This window comes from Balaenoptera physalus, assembly GCF_965194825.1.
Source record: "Balaenoptera physalus genome assembly, chromosome: 15".
In the NCBI taxonomy this organism is placed as follows: Eukaryota; Metazoa; Chordata; class Mammalia; order Artiodactyla; family Balaenopteridae; genus Balaenoptera; species Balaenoptera physalus.
In genome coordinates this window covers 37,461,305-37,479,353 of record NC_138894.1, presented here as the reverse complement: position 1 = coordinate 37,479,353, position 18,049 = coordinate 37,461,305, and the positions used below count along the sequence as shown (strand labels likewise).

General features: G+C 41.4%; 1 protein-coding gene, 1 long non-coding RNA gene and 1 pseudogene across 3 annotated transcripts in view; 1 reads left to right on the top strand and 2 right to left on the bottom strand.

The window, feature by feature from the left end:
• Positions 1 to 11,649, bottom strand: part of CD207 (CD207 molecule) — a gene marked incomplete at its 5' end in the record, with an annotated part of 20,564 nt that extends 8,915 nt beyond the window's left edge. Inside the window, 1 exon segment of the mRNA XM_082426207.1 lies at positions 11,617 to 11,649. Within this exon segment, the coding sequence (XP_082282333.1) occupies positions 11,617 to 11,649 (33 nt within the window).
• Positions 1 to 18,049, top strand: part of LOC309643419 — a 149,901-nt gene that overhangs the window by 113,093 nt on the left and 18,759 nt on the right. The window lies entirely within an intron of this gene.
• Positions 10,264 to 18,049, bottom strand: LOC309643478 (hypoxanthine-guanine phosphoribosyltransferase pseudogene; annotated as a pseudogene). The gene is made up of 2 exons: positions 18,044 to 18,049; positions 10,264 to 14,416 (listed from the first exon to the last, which is right to left on the bottom strand). The product of its transcript is annotated as a hypoxanthine-guanine phosphoribosyltransferase pseudogene (transcript).

Genomic DNA, 18,049 nt, shown 5'->3' with positions numbered 1-18,049 from the left:
TAGTTGAAGAGCCTTGGTTCTACCAGGGCTCAGAAGGAGTCAGAATGTTCTGTTTCTGGGCTCTCATGCTTGTTACCCAGTCTAATCCCAGGATCACCTCAGCCCTTCTGCTCCTGGTTCCTGGCCTCACATCCACGTCCCAGGGCCTGGGGATGGAGAAGAATCCAAGTTACTTTAGATTCTTGGTAGAAAGCACCACTGGGGTCCTGGTCTCCTCCTGAGGCATTTGAGGGAGAGCAGCTACCACATAACATCTTGGAATGTCTGTCCTCTTCCCTCTCTGTTGAAAAGTTGACTTTCCCCAACCTCTGCTGTTATGTAGCATGAGTGACTGGTAGAATGCCCATGTGCCCTCCCAGTGGTCCCAGGAAAGGATCTGGAAGCCTCGCCAAGCTGGGAAGGGACTCACTGCGTACGATGGGACTGGGCTTGGGGGGCATTTACTCCAAGTGATGGAAATGGAGGTTTCAGGTAGGTGTTCTGCTGATAGCTGGACAAAAGGCTGATCCAGCATGAGGAAGATAGGCAAGAAGCAACCGGAATCCTGTGGGCCCTCTGGGGTTTCAGAGATGGTTTCTGTAAAAGTCCCGACCATGTGGAGTTTCATTTCCCACTTTGCAGGGAAGATGTGGGTCATGAGCTATTTTCCTCTGGCCGTGCTTATCCGCAGGTATTTCCTGAGCAGTCTCCCGTGCATCCCTCTGGGTGCTCTATGTGACCCCTGACCTGACAGCCCAGAGGAGAAAAGACCAAGTGGGAGGTGAGTGCCTCAGCCTCACTTTCCAGCCAGGAGGGAGAGCGATTCTCCCAGACATTTAGGCGAACCCCGCTCTTCCAAACAGAGGAGGAACTTTGGGCCAGATCTAGAGTGACCAAAAATCACTGCTGTGATGAGAGAGAGGGAAGTTAGTGCTCATTTTTCTGTTGCCCCACTGCCATGTTCCTGGGGTTCTAAGGCCTCCTCTGGATAAGGATGGAGGAAGGAAACAGTTTGGCCACTTTCCCCTTCTCTGGTTGGGACTCTCCTTATGCTTGGAGGTAGACCATAGGCATAATCAATGGGAGTGGAAAAGAGACCTGGGCTGTTTGAAATGCCCCAGCAGTGCTGGGGGTCATCTCCAAGGAGTGGTGATCCGAGTCCCTCCATCCAAGGCACAGAGGAAACTAGAGTAGACAACAAACCAGGGAGAGGGGTTGGGGGAGGATGGGAGGAATGGAGGGGAGGGGAGAATGAAACGAGAAAGGAGACAGTTACGACAGCTGGTCAGACGGATCCACAGGCTTCACAGGGGACTCCTGTATATAATGTGATGCAGTATTTGACCAGCAGATCCCAGATAACCAAAGGATTCCATGCCACCCTCTGGGTGGGTGCCCTGGGAACAGGGGATAGGGCAGAGAAACCAAGAAGAAAGAAATGGTAGGTGGGGCCCTTCATCCATCCTTTCCTCTAGAATGCCTGCTCTGCACCAGCTGCAAAGAGAAAGAAAACCATGGACCCTGCCCTCAGAAACAGTGTTTCTCTTGGGAAAACATGACATCCATCATCCCAGGGAGAAGGGAAGACTTTCCCATGACCACAGGGAGCCTCCCCAGCTCTCCCTTGACCCTGGGAATGAGTTCCTCTTTTTTAGAAAATTGTGTGAGGGCAGTGTTTCTCTGGCACAGTGACAATGGGCTAGACCTCAGTGAACAGGCAGTTACGTCTGGTGCCATCATAAATAATGTGGTGTGGATATGGGGGAGCCGCCTGGCTGCATGGAAGGATCACTGTGTGCCAGGCAGAGGAGGCTGCTCTGAACTATCTGGGTCAAAGAGCCCTTGCCTGTGTCCTTAGTGAGAGGGCAAATTCATGGCAGGAGAGTAACAAAGGGCTCTTGGGAAAAGTATGCATAGTTTCCTTTTGTATCTTTTATTTCTTTATTAATGATATCCATTATAGAAAAGAATCCAGGTGAGTGAAAAGAAAAAAAAAAGTATCTACCATACAGAAAAAAAAAAGCTGTACGCACAGTTCATTCTTCCTATCTACATGTATGTATATATACATTTACATCTATATCCATAGCTATACCTAACTATAACTGTGTATATATTTATATAAGTATTGAATGGGACAGCTCCTGTATCTTTTCCCCAGCATCACTCCCATCTCCATTTCTGATATGAAGAGTCCCCCTCCTTTGGGAAACTACACCCCCTTCTCACTCCCCACTTTGCTTGGCTCAGAGCCAGTGTCCACAGGTTGAGTTTTTATCACAACCCATTACTCTGACATTGAGTCTTCTGCCTCCTGCTTCCACTTTTAAGGCCTCTTACATTGGGTCCACCCAGATAATCCAGGATAGTTTCCGTATCTTAAAGCCAGCTTATTTATTTATTTAGCCATGCCGCAAGGCTTGAGGGATCTTAGTTCTCTGACCTGGGACTGAACCCACACCCTCGGCAGTGAAAGCACCGAGTCCTAACCACTGGACCACCAGGGAATTCTTAAAGCCAGCTTATTAGCAGCCTTAATTCCACTCTGCCATGTAACTTAATGTACTTCCAGGTTCTGGGATTACGATGTGGACATCTTTGTGGCCATTATTGTACCTACCACAGTTCCTCACCATATTAAGTTAGGGTAGCCTTAATAGAAATTTTGGGATATATCCCTGAAGTTTGAGAGATAAAGAGTCTGGTACTTGACACATGAATGAAAGGTCTAAGGCCTTCAGTAGGTGATAGTAAATAAATAGTAGGATGGGACTTCCCTGGTGGCACAGTGGTTGAGAGTCCTCCTGCCAATGCAGGGGACATGTGTTCAATCCCTGGTCTGGTAGGATCCTACATGCCTTGGAACAACTAAGCCTGCGAGCCACAACTGCTGAGCATGCATGCCCCAACTACTGAGCCCACACGCCACAACTACTGAAGCTGGCATGCTCTAGGGCCCACGTGCCACAGCTGCTGAGCCTGTGTGCTGCAACTGCTGAGGCCCACGTGCCTAGAGCCCATTTTCTGCAACAGGAGAGGCCACCGCAATGAGAAGCCCATGCACCGCAATGAAGAGTGGCCCCCGCTCGCTGCAACTAGACAAAGCCTACAAGCAGCAGCGAAGACCCAATACAGCCAAAAATTTTTTTATAAAAGTAAAAAATAAATAAATAAATAGTAGGATAAACAAACTGTGGTACTTCTAAACAATGGAATATTATTCAGCACTAAAAAGAAATGAGTTATCATGGTACTGAAAGAAAAACAGATACATAGATCAGTGAAAGAGAATTGAGAGCCCAGAAATAAACCCACACATATATGGACAATTAATTTATACAGACAAGCAAAGAACATACAAGAGAAAGAATAGTCTCTTCAATAAATGATGTTGGGGAAACTGGACAGCCACATGCAAAAAAATGAAACTAGACCACTATTTCACACTATACATAAAAATCAACCCAAAGTGGATTAAAGACTTGAATGTAAGCCATAAAACTCCTAGAAGAAAACATAGGCAGTACACCCTTTTTGACACCAGTCTTAACAATATCTTTCTGGATATGTCTCCTCAGGCAAGGGAAACAAAAGCAAAAATAAACAAATGGAACTACATCAAACTAAAAATCTTCTGCACAGCAAAGGAAACCATCAACAAAATGAAAAGACAACCAACTAAATGGGAGAAGATATTTGCAAATGATATATCTGATAAGGGGTTAATATCCAAAAAATATAAAGAACTTATACAACTCAACACCAATAACAAAATCAACTTGGTTAAAAAAGTGAGCTGAATAGACATTTTTCCAAACAAGACAAACAGATGGACAACAGGCACATGAAAAGATGTTCAACATCACTAGTTATCAGGGAAATGCAAATCAAAACCACAATGAGATATAACTTCATACCTGTTAGAATGGCTATTATCAGAAAAGCAAGAAATAACAAGTGTTAGTGAGGATGTGGAGAAAAGGGAACCCTCATATGGTATTGGTGGGAATATAAATTGGTGCAGTCATTTTGGAAAACAACATAGAGATTCCTCCAAAAACCAAGAATGAAACTATTATATGACCCAGCTATTCCACTTCTGGGTATTTATCCAAAGAATTCAAAATCACTAATTCAAAAAGATATATGCACCCCTATGGTCATTGCAGCATTATTTACAGTAACCAAGATATGGAAACCACCTAAATGCCATCAATGGATGAATGGATAAAGAAGATGTGTTATAAATATATATACAATGGCATACTACTCAGCCATAGAAAAGATGAAATCTTCCCATTTGCAACAATGTGGATGGACCTTGAGGGTATTATGCTAAGTGAAATAAGTCAGATGGCGAAAGATAGATGCTGTATGATTTCACGCATACGTGGGTGAAAAAAATAAACAAAAACAAGAAAAACAAAATAAATGAATAAATCAAACAAAGAAAAACAAGCACATGGATACAGAGAACAGAGTAGTGATTACCAGAGAGGAAGGGCCAGGAGGGAGGGTAAAATGGGTAAAGGGGGTCAACCGTATGGTGATGGATGGAAATCAAATTTGGGGGTGAGCACACTGTAGTGTATACAGAAGTAGAAATACAACGTTGTACATATGAAACATATAATGTCATAAACCAATGTTACCTCAATAAAAAATAAATTTAAAAAAAATGAAAGGGAGGAATATAAAAATAAAATTAAAAATAAAAATGTAAGCTAACTCTAGAAGTAATTGCATGCTAAGAAATTTTTTTTAAAAACATCAAAAATAAATGTGTCCTGGGACTTCCCTGGTGGTCCAGTGGGTAAGACTCCACGCTCCCAATGCGGGGGCCCTGGGTTCGATCCCTGGTTGGGGAACTAGATCCCGCATGCATCCCACAGCTAAGAGTCCGCATGCCGCAAATAAGAAGCCTGCATGCCGCAACTAAGGATCCCATGTGCCGTGACGAAGATCCCACGTGACACAACTAAGAGCTGGTGCAGCCAAAATAAATAAATAATTAATTTTTAAAAATAAAGAGTTCTCAAATCTTTTCAAAAAAATAAAATTAAACTAAATTTGTCCTGGCTACATGTAAAGAATGAAATTAGAACATTCTCTAACACTGTATACAAAAATAAACTCAAAATGGATTGAAGACCTAAATGTAAGGCCGGGTACTATAAAACTCCTAGAGGAAAACATAGGCAAAATACTCTTTGAAGGGGCTTCCCTGGTGGCGCAGTGGTTGAGAGTCTGCCTGCCGATGCAGGGGACACGGGTTCGAGCCCTGGTCTGGGAGGATCCACATGCCGCGGAGCAACTGAGCCCGTGAGTCATAATTACTGAGCCTGCGCGTCTGGAGCCTGTGCTCCGCAACAAGAGAGGCCACGACAGTGAGAGGTCCGCGCACCGCGATGAAGAGTGGCCCCCGCTTGCCACAACTAGAGAAAGCCCTCGCACAGAAACGAAGACCCAACACAGCCATAAAAAAAAAAAAAAAAAAAAATACTCTTTGACATAAATTGCAGCAAATTTTTTTTAGATCTGTCTCCTAGAGTAATGAAATAAAAGCAAAAATAGACAAATGGAACCTAATCAAACTTAAAAGCTTTTGCACAGCAAAGGAAACCATAAACAAAATGAAAAGACAACCTATGGAATGGGAGAAAATATTTGCATACGATGTGACCAACAGGGATTAATTTCCCAAATACAAAAACATCTCATACAGCTCAATATCAAAAAAACAAACAACCCAATCAAAAAAGCGGCAGAAGACCTAAATAGACATTTCTCCAGAGAAGACATACAAATGGTCAACAGGCACATAAAAAGATGTTCAACATCGCTAATTAGTAGAGAAATGCAAATCAAAACTCCAATGAGGGGGCTTCCCTGGTGGCACAGTGGTTGAGAATCTGCCTGCCAATGCAGGGGACACGGGTTCGAGCCCTGGTCTGGGAGGATCCCACATGCCGCAGAGCAACGAGGCCCGTGAGCCACAACTACTGAGCCTGTGCGTCTGGAGCCTGTGCTCCGCAACAAGAGAGGCCGCGATAGTGAGAGGCCCGCGCACCGCGATGAAGAGTGGCCTCCACTCGCCGCAACTGGAGAAAGCCCTCACACAGAAACGAAAACCCAGCACAGCCAAAAATAAATAAATAAATAATTTTTTTAAAAAAAACTACAATGAGGTACCACCTCACACCAGTCAGAATGGCCATCATTAAAAAGTCTACAAATATCAAATGCTGGAGAGGGTGTGGAGAAAAGGGTACCATCCTACACTATCGGTGAGAATGTAAATTGGTGCAGCCACTATGGAGAACAGCATTGAGTTTCCTCAAAAAACTAAAAATAGAGCTACCATATGATCCAGCAATCCCACTTCGGGGCATATACCCAGACAAAACTATAATTCGAAATGATACATGCAGCCCAATGTTCATTGCAGCACTACTTAGAATAGCCAAGACATGGAAGCAGCTTAAATGTCCATCAACAGATGAATGGATAAAGATATGTGGTACATATATACAATGGAATGTTACTCAGCCATAAAAAAGAGTGAAATAATGCCATTTGCAGCAACATGGCTGGACCTAGAGATTGTCATACTGAGTGAAGTTGAGTTAGACAGAGAAATACAAGTATTATATGATATCGCTTATATGTGGAATCTAAAATAATGGTACATGGACTTGGTGCGAGACCAGCACTTCTCCCTCCGAAGCATCCACCCCATGTTTCTCCAAACAGGAGGGTCACCCCACTGGTGTCCACCAATGGTTCAAACCTGGTGCTCCACCTGACGCAGGGAGGGGGGTCCAGGGAAGCCATTTGGGGTAGGGGGACTGGGTAAAATGGTCCCAGGAGGTTGGGGGCATTTGGAGAGTCAGAGATAGGACAAGGGCCTAGGAGGAGGGGAGAGAACCTCAATATTGCTGCCACCATGGGAGGGGGTGTCTGAGATGCAAAGGAAACAGGGAAAGACAGGAGGAAACCGGCTGCTGGCAGGAGGGGGAAGAGGACCACCAGCATCTTTAGGGATGTTCTCTGTGAGAAACAAGCGTGGGGGATAAATTAAAGGGCCCTGAGGTGACATCTGTTAAGGACGGTCTTACCCAAAAAACAACCCATGTGCTTGATCCTCTGAACTCTCTGAGCCAACACTGTGTCAGTACCCCTTTCAGAAGTGAGCACCTCAGAAGACCTATATAGACATTTCTCCAAAGGAGACATATAGATGGCCAATAGGCACATGAAAAGATGCTCATCATCACTTATTATTAGAGAAATGTAAATCAAAACTACAATGAGGTACCACCTTACACCGGTCAGAATGGCCATCATCAAAAAATCTACAAACAATAAATGCTGGAGAGGGTGTGGAGAAAAGGGAACCATCCTACACTGTTCGTGGGAATGTAAACTGGTGCAGCCACTGTGGAGAACAGTATGGAGGTTCCTTAAAAAAACCAAAAGGAGAGTTACCATATGATCCAGCAATTCCACTCCTGGGCATATATCCGGAAAAGATGAAAACTCTAATTCAGAAAGATACATGCACCTCAATATTCATAGAAGCACTATTTACAGCAGCCAAGACATGGAAATAACCTAAATGTACATTGACAGATGAATGGATAAAGAAGATGTGGTATATTTATATGTACACACACACACATATATATACACATTGGAATACTAGCCATAAAAAAGAATGAAATAATGCCATTTGCAGCAACATGGATGGACCTAGAGATTATCACACTAAGCGAAGTCAGACAAAGACAAATATCATATGATATCGTTTACATGTGGAATCTAAAATTATGATATAAATGAACTTATTTACAAAACAAAATTTCTATGTCCGTTATTTTCACAGACGTAGAAAACGAACTTACGGTTACCAAAGAGGAAAGGTAGAGGAGGGATAAATTAGCAGTTTGGGATTAACAGACTCATAATACTATAAAAGAGACAAACAACAAGGACCTAGTATATAGTACAAGAAACTATGTTCAATATCTTGTAATAACCTATAATGGAAAAGAATCTGCAAAAGAATATATATCTCTTTGCTGTATACTTGAAACTAATACACATTGTAAATCAACTGTACTTCAATAAAATTTTTTTAATAAAATCAATTTATCCTTGGATTCAAAAAATAAAATAAAAAGAAATGAGCCATCAAGCCATGAAAAGACAGGGAGGAAACTTAAACGTGTATCACTAAGTGAAAGAAGCCAATCTGAAAAGGCTACATACTGTATGGTTCCAACTCTATGATATTCTGGAAAAGATGAAACTATGGACACAGTAAAAAGATCAGTGCTTGCCAGGGGTTATGGGGGAGGAAGGGATGAACAGGTGAAGCACAGGATTTTTAGGGCAGTGAAACTACTCTGTGTGATACAGTAATAGTGGATACATGTCATTACACATTTGTCAAAACCCATAAAATGTACGACAACAGGAGCGCACACTAATGTGAACTATGGACTTAAAGTGATAACGATGTGCCGAGTAAGCTCATCGATTCTAACAAATGCACCACTCTGGTGGGGTGTGTTGAGAGTGGAACAGGCTGGGGGCGCCCTCTAGAGGCAGGGAGTATGTGAGAACTCTCCATACTTTCTGCTCAATTTTGCTGTAAACCTAAAACTGCTCTAAAAAATAATCTATTTTAAAAGAAGGGGAGGGACTTCCCTGGTGGCACACTGGTTAAGAATCCATCTGCCAATGAAGGGGACACGGGTTCGAGCCCTGGTCCAGGAAGATACCAAATGCCGCGGAGCAACTAAGCCCGTGGGCCATAACTACTGAGCCTGCACTCTAGAGCCCGTGCCACAACTACTGAACCCCACGCGCTCTAGGGCCCACATGCCACAACTACTGAGCCCGCTTGCTGCAACTACTGAAACCCATGTGCCTAGAGCCCATGCTCTGCAACAAGAGAAGCAACAGCAATGAGAAGCCCAAACACTGCAACGAAGAGTAGCCCCCGCTCGCCGCAACTAGAGAAAGCCTATGTGCAGCAACAAAGACCCAATGCAGCCAAAAATAAATAAATTTTTTTTTAAAAAAGAAGAAGAAGAGGAGAAAATCCAAGGCAAGAAGCTTTAGCTAACTACTGCGTTGGGACAGCAGAGTGGGGAAGAAAAGCAAAATATAAAGGTGAAATCTCTTCCAGAGTTTGGTGGGGAAAAAATGTGTGTCAATGGACCAGACCTGCCGCCACCGTTCCCTTCCACCCCCGCCCCCCGCCCTGCACCCTCTCCCTGTAGGAAACTCTTCTTAATTGATTGAGAGGGACTGAGCCAATATGGACCACCTGGATGAGTGTGTGGCAGGACCACAGAAAGCAGGCGCTGAGGTCAGGCCATAAGCAGACAGCCTGTGCAAGAAGACCTGGGCAATGCAGGTCTCCTGAAAACCCCCAAATGCATGCCAAGGAAAATGAATTGACATTTACAATATGCTGCGTCCAGAAGCATGAATACCAGATTTCAACTGTTCCCATCAAAGAAGACCTTTCTGACACCTGTAGCAAGCTACAATTTGGGGGTAGGGTGGGTAGAATGAAGAAGAGAGAAAGGAGGGGAACGAGATAAAAGCCAAGCCCTCCCCCCAGCATCTCATACTGGGGAAGGGGAGAAACTCAAATCTGATGGGCATTTTCCCTTTTGTGATTTTTTGACTCGATTTTTTGATTATATTAATATGATTAGAAAAGCTATTACACCTGCCTGAGGTTCCATCCAGGGTGAAAAAGAACAAGAAACGAAAGCAAGTTTGAAGTGCAATCATAAAGTTACTGTCTAACTAGTCCTGCTCATTCAGTAAACCACTTACTGAAGTCTAGTTAACTTTTAGGAGTCCCCAGAGCTCTAGAGACCACAGACCCAACATGGGGCAAGAATCACAGCTTCTTTCATCCACCTGCGCCCCCAGGCGTTCTTCTCAGGCTCATCCAAAACTTGGCTGCATAAACAACAAGGACCTACTGTATAGTGCAGGGAACTATATTCAGTATCTTGTAATAATCTATAACGAAAAGAACCTGAAAAAATATATATATATGTATAACTGAATCACCTTGCTGTACACCTGAAACTAACACAACATTGTGAATCAATAAAAAAAAAGAACATATGACAACTGTAAAAAAAAATAAAATAAAATACATATGGTTTTGATGTGATTCACCATGCTAAATATACTGATTATATAAATTATTGTTGACTATTTTCCTTCCCATAAAAAAGTCTATATTATTACTTCTAATGGAACCCTAGTATTCTATTGTATTATATAGCTATAACAATTTATGTAACCAATTCTTTATTAGTAAACAATTAGGATGCTTTCAGTTCCTCATCACTATAAACAACCTCACAATGAATATCTTTCAGTAATATCTCTGTGTTGTATCCATGATTATTTCCTTAGGATAAATTCCTATAAGCATAATTGCTGGACCAAAACATGTATTTTTTTAAAAAAATAGATTTTGTGATAAGTTTTGACAATTATGCTCTAGAAAGGTTTGTATATAATAGAACAAATCATTTCTCCTGGACCCTCATCAACAGTGGGAGTAATTCTTTTTTTCTTTTGTACCAATATTATAGTCAATTTTTATATTGCATTTTCTTGATAGCTAGTGAGATTACTGAAGACTTCACGTTTTCTCTGACATGTGTTATTGTCTTTTGTGGATGGAGTTTATTATTATGATTGTCTTCATTTGTAAGCATGCTTGAAATATTAAGCATATTAAACCACTGTCATATGCTAAGAAAACACACAAAAAGACTTAGCTACGATGGAGAGCCACCAGTTACGGCCATGAACAGAGAAAGGACAAGAGGTGAAAATGGGTGCAGCCTCAGCCTTTGTGTAGAAAGGATGTCATGGAACATGCAGAAGAGAATCCCCAGAATTGAAACTGTCCCCTTCACCACACTCGTTAGGAGTTAGCACTAGTTAACTAGATACTAGTTAGCACTAGTTAACTAGTCAGCAAAGAGAACTGAAGAACTGAGACAATGAAAACAGCATAACCATGGCACCTATTTTATAATTCATTCATCCATATTTCCCACGGCTCCTGCCCCGGGACCCCTCCCCCAGAAGTGGGGGGATGTGGAATGAGAGCTGACCTTTCACTTCCATCCATAATGCATAAATAATCTGTATAATAATCATTTAGTCCTTGACCTCATGGATCCTGCTTGGCCATTGGAGTCAAGTTCCCAGTGCCCAGAGTAAGTAAAACCCAGCAAGTGTCCAGTTCTGTCTTAATGGGACTTTTTTGTGCTGCATGTACTACTCAAACCTGTGCCCTAACCCACAAAAAAGAACAGGACCCCCAAAAACCCAAAATCCCGTGACAATATCTCCAATACCACAACAGGACATTCGCCCTCCACGAACTAAAATCATTAAGCCAAGAAATTATAAAATCCCAACATATGTCCACATTCTAACGAATCGTAACACATGCACTTTATACACCGAGGAGGTGGATGGTTCCCTCCAACTTACTTTTTCAACCTTAACTACAGGTTTCTTTTTCCAAATAATTCCACTTTGCTCTTTTCAGAAAGTAAATGAGATAACTGCTCTCACCTGCAATCGTTCGCTTTTAGTTTCTTTTCCCATCTTGCTAAGGTTACAAACTTCTTTCCCCCACTAAGCTCTCCAGCTGGCCCTTTAGCTGGGTCAGTCTCCCTAATAGAACCTTAAACTTTCATTTGCCTCCTGCTGCTCTCTAGAGATGTCCCTGCAGCTGCTGCTTTGATCTAGAACACTTAGAATGAGTGTCTTCCATCCTATTTCTAACGGGAATATCCCCAGAGAAGTGGATGGTCTTGCTTCTATCCACTCAGGCATCCATTTATCCATCCAGTGTAATATATCAAGTGCCCTCTGTGTGCCAAGCTCTATGCTGGATGCTGAGAACTCAGCCTTGAACAGAAGGGCCATGGTTCCTGCCCTGCAGGGGAGTGCAATTCTCTCTGGATAATTCTTGGCATCTTGCACATAAGAAAAATAAAATACATCCCTGATTAAGCCTAAAGCAGCAACAAAAGAAAAATGTAGTTTGAAATGGTGTAATACGTGACATTTTTCCAAATTACTTTTATTTAAAACATAGTACAGAGATATAGGTACATGTTTTCATTTCCTGCAAATAGATCTGTTTCTCACAATATATCTGACTCAACTACAGGAGAACTACATGCTCACACAGCCCTTGCCCAGAGCTCCCTTCCCTGGGCGGGGCAGAGGAGAAGGAGAGCTACGTGTCTAAGACCTATTGCAGTGGTCGTCACTCTCAGAGCATGTTTGTAAAGATGCAGCACCCTACCCCCAGAGATTCTGACGTAATTGGTATGGGTTGGGGCTCAGGCATCAGTATCTTTGCTAATTCTTGAGGTGAGTCACATGCAGCCAGGGTTGAAAACCACCTATCCAGTGGAAAAACATGAGTCCTGGGATGGCATCCTGGCTCTGCCACACCCCAGTTGGTGGGTGATCTGGGGACCCCTCCATCTCCTATGCCAGTTCAAGTCAAGTGAGATAACGCTACGAGGAAACATCTTGCTTAGTGCCACATAACAAGAGTTGCCCAGGCTGAAATACTGTATGTTATCACTTATATGTGGAATCTAAAAAATGCAACAAACTAGGGAATATGACAAGAAAGAAGCAGACTCACAGATATAGAGAACAAACTAGTGGTTACCAGTGGAAAGAGGAGAGAGGAAATATAGGGGTAGGAGATTAAGAGGGACAAACTATCAGGTATAAAATAAGCTACAAGGATATATTGTACATCTGGGGAATATAGACAATATTTTATAGTAACTATAAATGGAGTATAACCTTTAAATATTGTGAATCACTATATTGTATACCTATAATTTATATGATATTGTACAGCAACATACTTCAATAAAAACATGAAAGAAAGAAAGAAAGAAAGAAAGAAAGAAAGAAAGAAAGAAAGAAAGAAAGAAAGAAAGAAAAGAAAGAGAAAGAAAGAAAAAGAAAGAAAGAAAGAAGGAAAATAGACTTAAAAAAATAAAGAGTTGCCCAGTCTGGATGCTTGGGTTTTTTTGTTTGTTTGTTTTTTCTTTTAAAGAGACAGACTTTATTTTAAGGATTTTTTACATTGAAGAATTCAAAAAGTGGTACATTTTTGGAACATACTGATCTGTATTTAAAAGGAACCATTGACAAAGATTCACCAGAAATAATCAGAACAAGCAGGAAAATACAGTTAATACTACTGAAACCTACTAAAATAACTCCAGGACATACGGTTTATCTGACATAATGATACCTCTAAGTGCTGTCACTGATATGAAACTGACTGCTTCTTACTTTTCTAAACACATAGTGGTATAATTAACAATATTCAATCACTTCTGTTCTTTCCTGAATATATAAAAATTAAAATACCAACTAAAAAACTAATATATTCTTCTCTTTAAATGTTCCTTACAGATACAATTTCAATATTTTCATTCAACAGTGGTATGGTTTAAGAGATTTTTCATTTACGAGTCAAACAGCAATCCACCCAAAGGGAACTGAGCCTCTAGACTAGGCTCATAGAGCAAATAAAAGAGTTCTGGAATGCAGTAACTGACATTTCTAAAATACAAAGCAGATAAAATTCTTAGAAAGTACATGCAATAAGCTCTACTAAGCAGCTGGCCACAGACCTAGAACATTTGACAACTTTACTGGTGATTTCAATGGGACTCCAGATGTTTCCAAACTCAACTTGAACTCTCATCTTAGCCTTTGTATTTTGCTTTTCCAGTTTCACTAATGACAAAAACAAGATTCAAATCCCTGAAGTATTCATTATAGTCAAGAGCATATCCTACAACAAACTTGTCTAGAATTTCAAATCCAACAAAGTCAGCCTATATCCAACACTTCGAGGGGTCCTTTTCACCAGCAAGTTTGCAACCTTGACCATCTCTGGATTACACTGCTTGACCAAGGAAAGCAAGGTTTGCATTGTTTTGCCAGTGTCAATTATATCTTCAACCATCAAGACATCTTTTCCAGTGAAAGTTAAGAGATCATCTCCACCAATCACTTTTATGTAGCCTGTTGACTGGTCATTACAGTAGCTTTTCAGTCTGATAAAATCTACAGTCATAGGAATGGATCTATCACTATTTCTGTTCAGTGCTTTGATGTAATCCAGCAGGTCAGCAAAGAATTTATAGCCCCCCTCGAGCACACAGAGGGCCACGATGTGATGGCCTCCCATTTCCTTCATCACATCTCGAGCAAGCCATTCAGTCCTGTCCATATGAGGAATAAACACCTTTTCCAAATCCTCAGCATAATGATTAGGTATACAAAATGAATCTAGGTCATAACCTGGTTCATCATCACTAACCTCAAATCCAAATAGTTTCTCTCATCTCACAGTAGGAAAAAAAAGTCACCAAAAAAAGCTAAGTGATGCCTTAAAAGCCCAAACTTCTAGAAGTCTGAGATTGTTATAATCAACCCATGAGGTGCCTTCATAGAGATGCTCTAAGGTTGTTTGTGTAGGACCGCCTATTGGTCATCTTGGTATGTCCAGTCCCAAGACACTGGGGCTGCGGGTCGCCACAACGGAGCTGGCTGGCATGCTGGAGTGTGGGCTGATTGTTGAATGAAAATGTCTGGCAGCATTGGTCCAGAGTTGAGTCTTCAACCAGAAATGGAAAAGAGAAGTGAGCCACCTTGTGGCCAAAAAACAAACCTCAAGACTCTGTAGCGTAAGTGTTCTATGGTTTCAAGTGTGTGCACGGGGCCTTGAGAAAAGTGGCCTACCGCCTGTCGGTCACACACATGGAACACAGAACACGTGCCCAGAAAATCAAAAACACGCCCAGAACTTCTCACCAGAGTGAATCAGATGCCACCACTGCGTGACTGAGACAGTAATGCACAGTCTCAGAGATATCAGAGGTTCTTCAAGGGACATCTCCGGAGTCTTCTCTGATGGCCAACCTTCCTTGATCCTGCCCCATTTTCCAAGTCTTCCCATTGAGTCTGAGAGCAAGGGGTTCCCTTCCCAATAAGTTCTTTTTATGCTTAAATTATGCAGACATGGGCTTGTAATTCCAATCAAGAACCCTGAGTGACATATCCACCAAGATAGCTCCTTTCCTATTGACTGACACAGTTTTCCCAAAGTGTGTTGCATGGGACACTAGTCCAGAAATCTGCTCTGCCCAAAAAGGGTTCCAAGATTAAATAAGTTTGGTAAATATTCCATGCTGTGTGCCTTTCTTAGAGATTCATGGTAACTGTGAGCATATTAAAGATGCTGAGACATCCTATGTTAAGAAAAGCTGTTTAGGGAATTCCCCGGTGGTCCAGTGGGTAGGACTCCGTGCTTTCACTGCTGAGGGCCTGAGTTTGATCCCTGGTCGGAGAACTAGGATCCCACAAACCATGCGGCACAAAAAAATAGAAAAGCTGTTTAACATTGTTTATATCAGAGGTTTGCATTACTGCTTTTCTTTTATGCTTACATGATGGATGACACTTCTCACTCTGAGAAAGCCTGGCCTAAAGCCATGAAAGGAAGATTCAGAGAGACTGCAGTTTCCTCAGATTTCCAGGTTCTAGTTTGCTCTGAAGTCTGGCCACCTTCCCAGTTTACTCACACAAAGACTCATCAGCCCCTTCACAGGTGTCCATGCTAAGCAGAGAATATCAGCACCATTCTGTTGAATAATCTGTACCTTCCCCATTAATTTCGGATGTTTCCTTTGTTTGACATTTATAAAGTGTTTTATTCTGGGGTCTGTTAAGGGTCTATTTTGTTTCAGTCATCTTTGAATTCTGTCAATATTACCAAAGTAATAACTGCTTTACAAAATATCTTAAAATATGACAGGTCCCCTTTTTTAACCTATTTATTAATTAAAATTTTCTTAGCCATCCTTAACTTGTTCTTTCAAATTAACTTTTGGCAAGTTACAAAAACAAAGTCCTATTAAGAGTGTAAGTAAAAAAAAAAAAAAAAAAAAAAAATGTGGACTTCCCTGGTGGCACAGTGGTTAAGAATCCACCTGCCAATGAAGGGGACACAGGTTCAATCTCTGGTCAGGGAAGATCCCACATGCCGTGGGGCAGCTAAACCCGTACGCCACCACTACTGAGCCTGCATTCTAGAACCCGCGAGCCAGAACTACTGAGCCTGTGTGCCACAGCTACTGAAGCCCGTGTGCCTAGAGCCCGTGTTCCACAACAAGAGAAGCCACCACAATGAGAAGCCCGCGCACCGCAACAAAGAGTAGCCCCCGCTTGCCACAACTAGAGAAAGCCCGCGTGCAGCAACAAAGACTCAACGCAGCCAAAAATAAATAAATAAATGAGTGTAAGTAAAGCTCAATTTTAGTAAATTCAGTAATTTTATTAAAGCTGTAAAATAATTTGGGAAGATTTGGTGTCCTTAAAAATAGTCTTCATACCTAGATGCACATGAAGTTTCTCTATTTCCTTTATATCTGTCAGTCAACATTTTTCAGTTTTAATGTAAGTCCCAACTTTTTTTTAAGAGAAGACAAAGTTATTATTTGCATATGACATTTTTTTTTACCTATGAAATATGAAAGAAGCATCTGGAAGACTTATCTACATTGATAAGAGAGTTCAATAATCATATGGACAAAAATAATCCACATGAGTAACTTTCCTTTATATTAAAAATATGGATATGCAGAGAAATGGAGAGGATTCCAGATATATCTAGGAACAGAACTAACAGGACTGGATAATGGGTTTGGTATAGAGTGTGGCAGGATTAATAAAATTTTTCAGAATGTTGTGTGGCTTCCTTTTGCCCTACCATCACTCTCCAGTAGAATCATGTTGGATTATATAATCTCATTCAATTTTAGAGTCCAGATTGTTGCCTCCAGACAACATTTTTCAAAGTTCTTGGCATTCCTTGTCTCAGCACTGCTGGTGTGACTTTTGGCTACTTTTATTCATTTTGTTCTTTTCATTTTGGTTGGGTGAAAGTGGGTTTGGTTAGCTTGTCAGCTCCTAGAAAACCATCTGTAAGAAAACCATCTGTGACTATTTATCTGTCACTCTTTTATGGTTGTTTGATGAAGTAGGAGGAAAAGATCATTTGCTGGAACTAAGAAAGAGTACCTGCTTGGAACTGCATACGGGGAACTGAAAGGCAGACCGAGTATTTACAATAGCATAGAGGAGAATGAAAGAGGAAATTCATCAAAGACAAGGAAATGGACAGGCAGCCCTGAGACCACATACTCGTAGTAGTCCTATGATCCAAAGTGATCCTGTAAATTTCACATGCTCTCAGACCCTTTGAATAAGGAATTTAGCATGCATGGAGGTAGGCAAGGAAATGCCAAAGGCTCTTTTCTGGACTAACTTAAAAACTTGCAAGTTATGCACTCAGAAAAAAATATATATATATCAGTGTAAATATTGTTATCAGGGCATCAAACTATTGAGTGACAACCAATCAGAATTACGGACTTTTAAGGGTTAAAGGCTACACTTCACAGTACATAACAATCTCTGAAGTCCAGGCATCTTAAAAGACTCCTTTGTTATATGAAAACAGAGCAGGATTATACACTTTCAACAAGTCTTCCCACTGGCAGGAGAATAAAACCAATGCTCTTTGTGAATATTCTCGATACACCTCTTTATCAGAACTCACTTTAAATAGGTCTGCTTTCCTATAGTTTTATGGGAGGGAATATTTTCTCCTTAAGTTTACAAGATCTTTTTTATGAGCACCACGCTCAAGGTTAAACCTATTCTCAAGGTTAAATTCACTAGTCCAGGAGAAAAAGAAAGTGCTGAGAAACCTCAATATGGGGGAAAAGAAGGGTAGAAGAGAATTTCAAGCAAATGGAATATGCAGTGATGTGCTCATAGATGTTTAACAACTGGTCCTCTGGTTCTAGAGGGGAACCCTTTTTTGTAATATTTGCTAATTACCGTTGTGTAAATATCCCTACATTAGCCAATTTCAAGTTACCGTCAT